The sequence below is a fragment of the Nilaparvata lugens genome, chromosome X, assembly GCF_014356525.2.
Source record: "Nilaparvata lugens isolate BPH chromosome X, ASM1435652v1, whole genome shotgun sequence".
In the NCBI taxonomy this organism is placed as follows: domain Eukaryota; kingdom Metazoa; phylum Arthropoda; class Insecta; order Hemiptera; family Delphacidae; genus Nilaparvata; species Nilaparvata lugens.
In genome coordinates this window covers 70,843,891-70,857,884 of record NC_052518.1, presented here as the reverse complement: position 1 = coordinate 70,857,884, position 13,994 = coordinate 70,843,891, and the positions used below count along the sequence as shown (strand labels likewise).

General features: G+C 34.0%; 1 protein-coding gene across 1 annotated transcript in view; it reads left to right on the top strand.

Moving 5' to 3' along the window:
- LOC111049300 (low-density lipoprotein receptor-related protein 1) overlaps positions 1-2,553 on the top strand; it is a 189,847-nt gene extending 187,294 nt beyond the window's left edge. Inside the window, exon 17 of the mRNA XM_039441555.1 lies at positions 2,377-2,553. Coding sequence (XP_039297489.1) covers positions 2,377-2,391 — 15 coding nt within the window. The 3' untranslated portion in view covers positions 2,392-2,553. The remainder of the gene's footprint in view (positions 1-2,376) is intronic.
- The last annotated feature ends 11,441 nt before the right edge of the window (positions 2,554-13,994 follow it).

The following is a 13,994-nucleotide window of genomic DNA, read 5'->3' as shown; positions in this document are numbered from 1 at the left end:
TTATTGCAGAATACTTATTCAATTCTAGAAGCATAAACTGATTCCGTTTCATAAACCATTTTGTAAACACGTTCACATCAAATCAGAATCAGCTGACTTCAAGGTTATTTTACAGCCCTAGGGCCGTAAAACATTTACCGGCCTGGTCAGAAAACAATCATTTTCGGCCTCCATATGACGCACGAAAATCAGCTCATTACATCCAAGTGGGGCGAAAAATATTTTACTGGATATAAAAGTAACATTGAAAGTACATGTGATAAGATAACTTGCTCTTGTGTGTCTGCCTGACTTCAGTAGCATACACATTATATTAATGATACAAATTGTGATGGCAGTTGCTATGTCGTTGGTATTATAAATTTAACGAATTTGAATTTTGATTCTGAATCATTTACCCATACGGAGAAACCTATGAAGTTCTATGGATTCACATAGGCCTACCGCTTAATATTAATACTAACATAGGAAAACTGCTTAATGATCCTTTTCCAAAGATAATTTGACAGTGGGATACACTGGGAATCCTATTCAAATGAAAAAAAATCTGTAGGTAACTTTAAAATTTTGGTCTGCCATTTTGGTTCCGCCACATTGAATCACACATTTTTTATGGGAAGATTTTAATGCAAGATTAAAAAAAAAAGAATTTCAAGAGAAAATGAATGGTGGAAATCGCCCATCAATATATGAAACCGTTTCAAAGAATATTCACATTATTTCAGTGTTGAAGTTTTTGGATATCTGTGAATACAGAAATATTGCTCGTCTAGAAAGGATATATTATTCATCACATATTCTTATTATTATCGTTCTCTAGCAACCTATGTTAAGCGTCCTAACCTATTTCGCTGCTGAGAGAGATTTCTGTGATAGATATATACCTGAACTAGCCGTCAGGCTCTCTTCGCTCGCCATATCCATCTAGACAGGTTATGAAATCAGCGGGTTCGCTTCGCTCACCTGTATTTTTCATTTGAGCATGCTTCATTCCATCAGAAAGTTAAAGTACTGAGAAAACGCAGAAAAGCTGAGAAAAACGTTGGAAAAACGCTGATTTTGGGCGTATATTTGATGAAATTTTAAAGTCACCTCATCAAAATTTTTAGACCCTAGCTAAACCTCTGTACCAAATTTGAACATTTTCTGTCTATTACTTGATGAAAGCGCACTGATAAAACAATAACTGAGAAAACGCAAAAAACGCTAATTTTGGGCGTATCTTTGGCGTTATTTCAAATTCCTTCTAACACAACATTATTACACCCCAGCTGAGCTTCTGTAGTGAATTGGAACATTTTCTGTTCATTTGTTCTCGATAAAGCTGAGAAAGCGCAAAAAACGCTGGAAAACACAGATTTTTGGGCGTATCTTTAAAGTTATTGCAAATTCCTTCTAACACAACATTATTACACCCTAGCTGAGCTTCTGTACTAAATTTGAACATTTTCTGCTCATTTGTTCTCGATAAAGCTGAGAAAACGCTGGAAAAACGCAGATTTTGGGCATATCTTTGGAAATTTTCCCAAATCCGTTCTTAGTGCGCCTCTAAAGGGCCAACTAAACATACCTACCAAATTTGAACGTTTTTGGTCCGGTAGATTTTTAGTTCTGCGAATGAGTGAGTGAGTGAGTGAGTCAGTGAGTGCCATTTCACTTTTATATTTATTAGGTAATACTATATAATCGTACTATATACGACTAAACAACGAGTGACCCAAATGAAGAGATTCAAAATATAAAAAAATTAAAAATGGGAATGCGAAAAATATGATAATTAAAACTTCAAAACTTTCATTTAATTAAGAGACATTTATGGCATTAATAATTTTCTGAAAAACACCAATAATCGGCTATAATAATTTAGCAATATAGCACTAACAGTTTTAATTTTAGATGACTCTCTCCTGGATTATTGAGATCTATGTTGGAGATTCCTCAGTGATTGCTGCATCATCTGAGAAAACCCCGTGAAAGTGAGCTCTGTTCGAAATTAACAGAATGCTCAAGTATAGAGATTTAGAAGAAAACAACCATTTCATTTAATGTTCATTGAAATCGATCACATCAGTATTTACTCGTGAATTACCGGTAGTGTGTTGTTAATGTATTAAGATTTGAGAAGATAATATGAACATCTTATTGGTTTTTCTCTCAATGCTTGATTGCTTTTAAATAATTATAAAAATATCACAGTTTATTACATTCCAGTACAATTATCTTGTTTCACAATACATTTCTAAGTAGAGCTCATAAGTATCGTAGTCTTGCCATACAATAATTGGACTTGATTTCATTCAACTCTATTATACTTTTCAAAGTTTTTGTATTCTACTCATTTCCATTGACAACATGCTCACATATCCAATCTTCCAGGAATTCCATCTATAAATCTACATCCCCATATTCCAAGAAAAGGGTATTGCTATGTTGAGGAAGCACATACGAAAATTAGCTTTTAACAATCAGGTAGTATTGAGGGAATATGAAAAGATAGACCAATTGTCTCAACGGTCTATTTCTGGTTTTCAAATAAAATGTGGAGGTGAGTAGATGTGGCAAGTGACATGTTTATTTTGTTTACAACAAAGTTGTTTATTTTGTTGTCCAAGTTGTTTTAGGTAGTTCTATTATAATTTCTCAATTATTTTTCATTATATATATCAATTTATTATAATATATATATATTATAATAAATCACTTTAAAAATGAATTGGTTGTTTACTATATCATACAATGTTTCAAATATACAATAACGTATGAAAATAGTCTGATGAGAGTAAATGCAACGTTGCCAAATAAGATTTGATCAACTTCGTCCACAGCTGATTATAAGTAAGAATTTATAATTATATCCTATTATATTGAGCAAAAAATTTCTGTATATATGGTATATTTCTGTATATGGTTATCTGGTTATGTGCTTATCTGGTTATGTATGTCCAACGGATCTCGAAAACGGCTCTAACGATTTTCACGAAATTTGGAGCATAGTAGCTTTATGATATAAAAATTTTAATGCACTAGGTCTCATCGCTGGGAAAACTCGCTGAAGGACATGAAAAGGATAATAATTATTCATCATTGGAAAAACAGATAATAATTTCGCGTTTGTCTATAACAGAAAAATATCTGAAAAACTGAATAAAACTAGTCTGGAAGCTGTAGTGTGAGTAGTTTTTGAGAAAAAAGTTGAAATATGCAAAAAATTCAAGTAGAAAAACACAGACTTCTACGTTTGATGCCCAATAACTTTCTTTAATTACCAGTAAACAAATAATTTTTTATAATAAAAATTGTAGAGAATTTAATTCTGAGAAGAATGATGTAAGCTGTGTAAACTAAATTTGAATAAAAGTTGGATAAAATGTATTCTCAGCTAATTCGGAGTATGAATAATGTCTAAAATTACCTGCCATTTTTACACTTAACACAAAAGCAAAGTGAAATGGTTACAAATAACTGGTTAATAGGCTAAACAAAAAACACAACGCGGCTACAGTAGGCCTTTGGAACAAAACAGCTGATATATTTTGTCTTAAATAAAAAAATATTTAAAATAAATTATCAGCTGAAAATTATTTTCAGAAATATTTTAGCTCACTGTTGAACAAAAAAACAAACTGTAAGTTAGGCCTACTGTAGCCGCGTTGTGTTTTTTGTTTAACCTATTAACCAGTTATTTGTAACCATTTCACTTTGCTTTTGTGTTAAGTGTTAACTTTTTAAAAAATGGCAGGTAGCCTAATTTTAGACATTATTCATACTCCGAATTAGCTGACATGCATTTAATGTATGGAATGGGACACTACTGTAATAGTACTGGAGCAAGACGTTTGTATCACGAGAACTTTCCTAACCGAGTATGTCCAAGTTCAAGGTTTTTTGCCACTTTTCATCAACGTCTGTCTGAGACAGATTCTTTGATATCCAAAGAGCACATTTATGCAGGCAGACCCCGATCTACTAAGACTGTTGAGTTAGAAGAACAAGTTCTTAATGAAATTTATGATCACCCCGAGAAGAACACAAGAGAATTGTCAGTGCAGTTTAATGTCAATCAATCTATCATTTGGAGGATACTAAAAGAGCAACAGTTACATCCATACCACCTCCAGAAAGTTCATACTCTATTGCCACGAGACTGTATTCCCCGTGCTGGTATTTGCCGATGGTTTTTAGTAAAACTTGTTTACCCAAACTTTTTAACAACCGTTTTATTTACCGACGAGGCACACTTTACAAGAACAGCTATCGTTAACGTCCACAACTAACATATTTGGGCAGCTGAGAATCCTCATGCCATCAATCCCAATCTTCCACAACATCAGTTTTCAGTAAACATTTGGGCAGGAATCATAGGAGATCATCTACTTCTGTTCGAGCTTCCTTCTAGGCTTAATGGCATAATCTACTAGTCTTTTGGTATAAGTTTAATATCATCTAGATATGCTACTTTCATATAAAAAAAAACTTTCATAAAAAACCGAATATTTTATTTGCAATCAGGTACAACTTATGAGTTATTAGTTCTCTCCTCATAAAACAGCAAATTTTTGTGGTATAATGTACTACATAAGAATACATTTTATCCAACGTTTATTCAAATTTAGTTTACACAGCTTACATCATTCTTCTCAGAATTAAATTCTCTACAATTTTTATTGTGAAAAATTATTTGTTTACTGGTCATTAAAGAAAGTTATTGGGCATCAAACGTAGAAGTCTGTGTTTTTCTACTTGAATTTTTTGCATATTTCAACTTTTTTCTCAAAAACTACTCACACTACAGCTTCCAGACTAGTTTTATTCAGTTTTTCAGATATTTTTCCATATGAATCCAGCATAAGTTTTTCAAAAACTAGTCCCCAAACAATTCAGCATCGGTGTATTTCACCAGAGGAACTGAATTCCGGGCGAAATCTTTCACCCTGTATAGCTCGCTAATGAAGCGTTTATGGATATATGTTTATAAGAACTTTTTTTCTTATTTTTACCTCTACTATCACGTATTAAATTATTTTACCATAATTATGAATCACCCTGTATAATAATAGCTTAAGGTATAAATATACAAGTTTTCATAGTTCCTTTGGTGTGAATTAAAGCAAGACATGAAAATTCTTCAACAATAGAATATTATGCATTTCGTTTTCATTCACAAAATTAGTGAATCAAAGTTTCATTGGTTTGCCCATGGACATGTTTAGTTTCTTATTATTAGTTTCAATCACACAAATCATTCTTCCACAATCATCAACATTCACTGGCCATCACATTCACACTCCATACTTACTCAACATACTAATCATTCACACCTTGTTTTAGTTCTTTTAATTTTTGTTCCTGTCTCAAGTAAACTTGCTTAAATTCTTTCTCACCAACATTTAAAGTTATTATCTTGAAGTAATACAAAATAAATATACATGATAAAAATAAACTGCAACTTAAACTTTCTACTGAATATTATAATTGAATAAATAAATGAATAATCTATCATATGGGGTCATTCTTTTACATTTAATATACAATATATATTAATATCTCAATAATCATGGACATAATCAATACACTACATAATCGTTATTATCGTTATTTATATCTTCTTGGTTTTTTCCTTTTTCTCTTGTGTTTCGAGTTTGCATCGTTATCTGATTCATTTTCATCATATTCTTCCTCTTCTCTTACTTCGTCATTGTTATAGTCGTCTTCATCTTGCTCTTCTTCGTTTTCCTCATTGACTTCTATTTGTTCTTCATCTTCTTCCTCTTCTTCTTCTGGATCGTTTCCTTCTCGAACTTCATTTGCAGCTTGCTCATAGTACAACGCTGGTTTTATTCTGTTTACATGTACAACTACGTTCTTTCCTCTTACTCTCAATACTACATTCAGTTTCGATTTAATTTCTACAATTCGATACGGTCCTCTCCATAGCTTTGACAATTTCTTCACTCTCTTTCTTTTAATTTGTGGTACATAGAGATAAACTTTTTGTCCTACACGATATTCACTTGTTTTAGACTTTTTGTCGTACTGCTTCTTCTGCGTTTTCTTTGCCTTCTCTTGGCACTCAACTGACATTTCTTTTATAGTTTGTAATCTACTTCTAAGATCTTATATATAATTCGAATAAATCTCTGTATCTTCAGTTAATGTGAGATCAGCTTCAAGCGGTGTTCTCATTTTCTTTCCGAATACCATCTCATAAGGTGTGTATCCAATTGATTCGTGCTCTTGCGAATTGTATGCCATATTCACCATGGGAAGCAACTCATCCCAGTCATCTTGATTTTTGTTGACATAATGGGCCATATGAATAAAGTTGAGCATTTGCTTATACTTCTAAAATATGGAGCATTTGCTTCATTTTCTATGAATAAACGTGAGCAAAACCTTTTGCTCATGCTCATCAAAAAAATAGTTTGAGCATTTGCTGAAAAGTAAAAGCTTTTGCTCAAAATTGTATGAATAAACTAGAGCATTTGCTCAACTTTTGAAGCAAATGCTTCAAAAAGGTGAGTCTAGTCTAGAGCAGCTTTCACGCTATTATCTCAAAATTCTAAACTCAACTAACCTAAAACTCTATTCATAAATAGAAAACAGCAGACGACGCAAACACAAGCGGTGCACCCTATTTGCATATTTAGCGCTTCCGTGAGCTATAAAAACAAACTGAGGCTACAAAAGCGAATCAGCTGATGAAAAATCTCTAAAATACGTGAGCATTTGCTCCAGAGTTGAGGAGCATAAGGTAAGAGTAAAAGGTAAAGCTTATTCATATAAAAATGAGCAAATGCTTTTGCTTCTACCTTTTGCTCATGAGCAAAACCTTATGCTCCATGCTCTTGCTCATGAGCATTTGCTCTGGTTTTATTCATATGGGCCATTGACTCAACATTTTTGGTATAGTTCTGTGAACTCTTTCCGTTCTACCATTACTCATTGGGTGATAAGCTGTTGTTTATAATTTTCTTATTCCTAGAAGTTTGCACATCGATTTCATCAGATCAGACGTAAAATTAGTTCCTTGATCAGTAATTAATTCCATTGGTACACCGATTCTTGTTATCACTCTCTGTATTAGTGCTTGTGCAATAGTCTCAGCAGTTTGATCCGGTAGGGCGATAAAATCCCCATATCTAGTAAAATGATCAATTACTGTTAGGATGTATCGGTTTCTTGACTTTGATAACGGAAGTGGGCCTAGAATATCACATGACAGTCTGTATCCAAACTCGGTCACTTCATTAAATTCTCCTAAGGCTTCTTTCAATTTTCCGTAATCTGTTCTTTTACTACATTCTTCACACGCTCTTATAAAATTAGTTACATCATTCTTCATTTTAGGCCAATAAAACTTTTCTTGAATTCTTACAATTGTTTTCTTAATGCCCCCATGACCGGCATAAGGAAGATCATGGTGAAGACGAATAACTTTCTCTCGAAGGCTTCTTGGTATAACAATCAACTTCTTATCATGTATCTTGAAGTGAATGATCCCTTCTGGACTCAATTTGAAACTAGGATACTCTCGAAGGCGCTGACACTCTTCTTCTGCTCTCTGCTTCTCTCTTATGATTTCCAAGTCTAACAGTGGAAGATTCTGAACTGTATTCTTGTATATAACTCTGCTTAAGCAGTCTGCATTTGAGTGTTTAACACCAGGCTTGTGAATTACTTTATAATCGTACTCAGCTAACTTCAAAGCCCATCTGGTTAATCTACTTGATGGATCTTTCAGTGATAAAAGCCACTTGATAGCACTATGATCAGTATATAGAGTGAATGATCTACCATAGAGGTAACATCCAAAATATTTAACAGCCCATACAACTGCTACTAGATCTCGCCCTGTTACACTGTAATTTTGTTCAGCTGAATTGAGTTGTATAGATGCATATGCAATAACATGTTCTACTCCATTGATTTCCTGAGCTAAAATTGATCCAATTGCAAAATTACTGGCGTCTGTGCTAAGAATAAATGCTTTTGAGAAATCTGGATAGATAAGTAGCGGTTCTGTGATTAGTTTTTCTTTCAACTTTTGAAAAGCGGTTTCACATTCTTCATTCCAATCAAAATTTTGATTCTTTTTAGTTAATTTTGTAAGCGGTTTGGCGATTTCGGCGAATTTTGGAACATGTCTTCCGTAATAACTGCATAAACCTACAAAACCACGGATCTCTTTTTCATTTTTAGGTCGAGGAAACGCTTTGATTGCTTCAATTTTCTTAGGACATGGCTTGATTCCATCCCTGGTGACTATGTGACCTAGAAAACTTATTTCTGGCTTAGCAATTTGACATTTTTCAATTGAACACTCAAATTGGCTTCTCTAAATCTATCCAATACTTCGGCAATTTCTTCAGTGTGCTGATCTATTGTAGGGGTAAATATTAAAATATCATCCATGTACGGTAGGCATGCTTTTCCTTTCAGTCCTAACAAGGTAGAGTCTACAAGTCTTTGAAACACTGCTGGTGAATTGATAAGTCCCATTGGCATTCTTGTATATTCATAATGTCCATCAGGAGTACTGAAAGCAGTTTTTTATTGACTCTCGGGGTGCATTTTTATTTGGAAGAATCCAGAGTTCATATCAAGTGCTGTGAAATATTTGCTAACTCATAATGAATCTAATGTCTCGTGGATATCAGGTAAAGGCCATACTTCTGGAACTGTAATTTTGTTAATTTCTCTAAAATCAATACACATTCTGTATGTAATAACACCATCAGGACCTGGTTTTTTCGGAACAATAACAACTGGTGCTGACCAGGGTGATGAACTGGTCACAATGATTCCTTTGTCTAGCTGTTCTTGAATAAGTTTCTTTAAAACATCTCTCTGTGAATGTGGTACCCTGTACGGTCTTTTATTAATAGGAGGGTGATCACCAGTATTAATTTTGTGTTCTACTGTTGATGTACAGCCTAAATTCTCAATTCCTTCAAGACTAAAAATGTCAATATATTTGCAAAATATATTTCTCATCTTAATTCTCTCCTCATTATCCAAATGACTCAATTTTCCTTCTAATTTGGCTGCAAACTCCTCTGTTCTGTTTCTAGTTAGCTTCACTTCTTTATAGTTAGCATCGTGTTCATCATTGCTTGATTGAGACTCTTCAACATTACAAATTAAAGTGTTATAATGTCAAATCTTCATTGGTTACATTTGTTACTTTAGTCCAATACATTCCATTTATTACTTTAGAAAGACTTCGGGCTATTAAAATTTCATGAACTTTAACTGTTACAGGCTCTGTTATTATTACTTTGTTTTCTAATTCATTTTTCAATTCTTTATTGTTTCTCCCCAATTTGATCTGTACTATTCTCTCCGACCTAGCAGGTATTGTTAGATTGGTTCTACAATACGCATTAACATGAACTGTCGATTGTGAGGGTAATTTTAAAGTTATCGGTTTTGATTGGATATAATTTTCTTTTTCTTCTATTTCTGAATTTGTAGAATCTGTTTGAGTACTTCCTCCAATTTTCTTACTTATAGTTTTTGATTGAGTATTTTCTTTTTCAACCGTCATAAAGCCACTCTTCTTGTAATCTTCATTGGAACTGTTTCTTTCATAAAGTCGCGTAACTTGCCTTCCTTCCATAAATAATATACTACGATCAAGGTCTATGACTGACTTTTTAATTTTGAGAACATCATATCCCAGTATTGCAATATAGGTGTCTGGTAAGTCAACTACTATTAAGTCGCATTTTACCTCCATCCCATTCAGTTTTATAACTTGCCTCACTGTCCCATGCACTCGCATAAGGGCTCCAGCGATGCCTCTAATTAGGATGTTGCTTGGAGTAATTGTGCCAGTTACGATTTGTCTTATGATAAGGGATACTTGTGCTCCCGTATCAACTACAATCTTTCCTTCCACTCCTCCAATACTATCATCCACAACCAGTTCTTCGGCACTATTTTGGCATAATGTGGTTACAATTTTGGGCTTACTTCGTCTCGTCTGTCCAGACCTATTACAAAAGTGATCTGAATTTACTAATGTTTGGGGTTTCCAACGGCGGTCTTGAGCTCCCCGTTGTCGTTTAACAACTTCTCTTGATCTTTCCGGTTGTCATTTATCTTTTTCCCACTTCCCCAACAATTGTGTGCAAGATGTCCTCGCTTGTTGCAATTGTTACAAAATTTATCTGCGGAATATTGTTTCATTCTACATTCAATTTCTAGATGACCCTTCTTCTTACAAAAGTTACAAACTCTAATGCCCACTTGTTGAGTGTCAGTGTGTACAAATCTCTTCCTACAATGTCTAGCGATGTGTCCAATCTTCCCACAGTTATAACAATTTTTTTGAGTTATTGTGCTAAATACTTTTCTAGATGGCTCCTGTTCATTTTGGAAGGGTTTTCTATCTAAGTTGAAAATCGCTATGGCTGTTGTTACTGCTTCTTTAAAGGATGTTGGGAATTTGATACGAGTTTGTTTCCCTATTCCACCATGTAATCCTCTTAAGAATGACTCCATGGCTCTCCTATCAGCTTCTTCCCTTAGTGTTTTATTAGCTTCATCACTTGCTGTTACTCTAATCGTCTTCCTACTAATGTTCATGACTCGGTCTGCATATTTTTCAATTGACTCTCCTTTATTTTGTTGGATTGATGCATAGTAATAGCGACTTTGTAGGCTATCACCAAAACGCTCAACCAAAGCTGCTTTAATTTCAACTGCAGATTTTGCATTCCTACACCTATCATCTGACTTGAAAAACAATAATGCACTTCTAGTAAGTTTTAATCTGATAATTTGTGTCTTTTGAAATTCTGACCAGCCACACAATTGAGAGATTCAATCAACAGTGTCGAGAAAAGAATGAATTTGATCTGACTGCTCTCCATCGAATGTTGGAATACTGCTAACTAACTCGAAATTTGGTTTGACATTTTGCTCAGGGGGTGTAACAAGCTCTACATCTACTAAATTTGTATCTGTTCTATTTAGGTCTCTGTTAACAGTCTCGTTTAATGTGATACTAAGTTGATTTAATCTAGCTGGTAGCGCTTCAAAAGCAGCTTGAACTTCTACTTCCTGCCCTTCAAAATTAACTCTCTCAGCCATTTTAAATTTGTATAATTAACCTTTCATTTTCATAAATAAATAACTCTCATAAACAATAAATTTAATCCTTCAGCTCTGTGTGACCTAGATAATTTCCTGAAATCTTTTCATCTTAAATTATTTTATAATAAACAATATTGATATCTGATCTGATTTTCAGCATAAAATGAACATTAATAATTTGAAATGAGCTCTAAATTAACTGAATGTAGACCTAACAATTTCCTATCATAGAATTAATTCATTGGGAAGTCATTCTCAAACACAACAAATCGATAAATATATAAATAATAACAATAATTTTTTCAATATAGAAAGAGCTGTATAAATTGCTCACCAAATTTAATTGTTGATGTCTTCATCTCCATCGTAGAATGCCGCAAACGTTGCTCCAGTAGTAGATCCATGTTATTACAGTTGTCATCCGCCGAACAGCTGGTAGAATGCCAGCGACAGTCTCCATGGAGTCGTGAAGCCCGAAGAGCGATGAACCTGGTGACGTATTCGCCAGCACCCAAAAGTTGGAGGAAGCCTACGTCACACCTCTGCCAATCCCCACCACAACATTTAGCTGGTTCGCTGCCCGCGTTCTGCTGACTCAAGACACTTCCGCTTTCCAGAGTTCAACAATCGCGCCCGGTTCCATATTTCATCCGAATAATTTTCCGAAATCACTGTTCAACTATCTTTAAAATTGAATTTAATCATTTTTCTAGCTACATCATTTTTGAGACATCAACGTTATTTAGAAAATATTACTGCACGGATTTGATGTATTGAACTATGAGTTCAATATATTCGCCTTTTGTCCGAATTCATGTAGGAATAAATTTATACTGTTCATTATTTGGCAGTTAATAAAGTTATCTTCATCCTCACAAACTAACGAAATACACAATACACATAATCAAGAGTTCAACACAATCACGTACACACATTCAAAACGAATTGAAATTTAGTAACACTTAACAATGAACTTTGAAACTATCACGGTACCAATTATATTATCTTTTGGAGACAATTTTTACTGTTCTTCCACGGTTGAAATACTTTAAACAATTTTTCAGAGTTCGGATCCCACCGCCAAGTCACCACTTGTGGCGTGCGTGGCGAGCATGACAGTGCTCTCCAGTAGCGCTGCCACCACCAGGTTTTTAGGGTCCTGGGCCCTGCTACTTTTATAGGATATTTCAAATAAATACGCCAATTCACCAAAACAGTCTCACTCTATTGAAAAAAAATCCCATAACAAACATCTATACTCTCTCTCTCTCTCTCTAATTTGTCTCTGAAGGTAGGAGGATAGATGCTTCACATACTAGAACCGGAGAAAGTACATTAAGGATACCCAATCATCGAACTACTATTTTCACAAAATCCTTCTTAGTCAGTGCCTGTCGTGCATGGAATGCACTTCCTGTTTCTATCAGGTCCATCGAGAGCCGAGCGAGCTTCATCCTAACTTTAAAAAAACATCTTTTGGAACAAATGACTGAAACTGTCCGGCCCTAGAACGATCACATGACATCCATCCCCCACCCATCCCACAAATACAAACCTTTAAACCATGTTATAGAACGAATTGTATATATATATATTATATAAACTCATGTTATTTCAATTATCCACTGCATAATGCTGTATATTACTGAAAGTTGATAACCCTGATCTACTTTCAGCCTACTTCATTTTATTAATCAATTATTTGATCTTATCTACCTATATAATTATTTTACTCTATCAATTTTCTGTTTTTTTTCTCTTTAATATTCATATTGATTAAAACTTTTACAATATTTCCATTAATAAATAAATCCTTAGTTTAAATAACGAAATTAACGTTTTGGTAGAGAGTTAGTGGGGAGGATATTTTTAATATTCTTCCCAAAGAATGGACATTGATATGTCCAAAGCTCCGCCAATTTATGTAGATGCATAACAATATAATTATCTATAGTTATTATATTACAAATTACTTTTTCATATCATATACTTTCAATAATTATTTTCTTAGTCTATATTATGTAAATTCATCTATAATTTTGCTGTATTGTAAGCTATTGTATATAAGTGTATAAGCCAGTATATATTGTAATCTACATAAATAAAGTACTCAATCAATCAATCAATCAATCTAAACAAATCACTCCTCAATCACATTACTAAAAACTACATCTCACTACATCACGCACAACCTTCCTCTAGCGCGTCTCGGAACGTTCTCCCTCTAGTCTCGCCTCTACGCGGTCATCACTCTCTCAGCTCACCGGTACAAAAGTCCAATTTGGTGGACTGAGTGATGACTCCGCTATTCTAATAATTAATATCCTATGAGAGCGGGGTGTTTGAATTGTTACAAACTTAATGGAACCCTACCTACTTTTTGGAATATTTATAGTGTATAAATGAAAATTCGGGGAAGAAACAGTTTTAGGCTGTGCCTGTTTGTCCTTCCCTAATCATTTTAAAGAATTGTGTTCTGTTTATGAAAAAATAAATAACGAGCGAAGCTCGTTGCCCCGATATTTTTATAATACAGTACAACTGAAGAATTGGCAACGTTTAAGGTAAGAGGTGAGGACCCTAGTGGAATGATCAATAAAAAAAATGTATTGATATCAATAGGTATTTGGGCCAATACACATCAATAGGTATCCATGGATATCAATACATAACCAGCTGTATTGATATCAATACAGATCAATAGCCATCTATAAGCAGCCTGCATCCTTTATAGAAAAAATCCTCTTTTAAATCTAGGAGAGCAGCTTAGGATGAAGATAACATTTGCAAGGATTATAATATTCTAACCCAGCTACGACTAGCATCAGACAAGGGAGTATACCTGTTTAATTACCTATAATCAATATAAGTAAATTGGATTCAGTGAATAGATG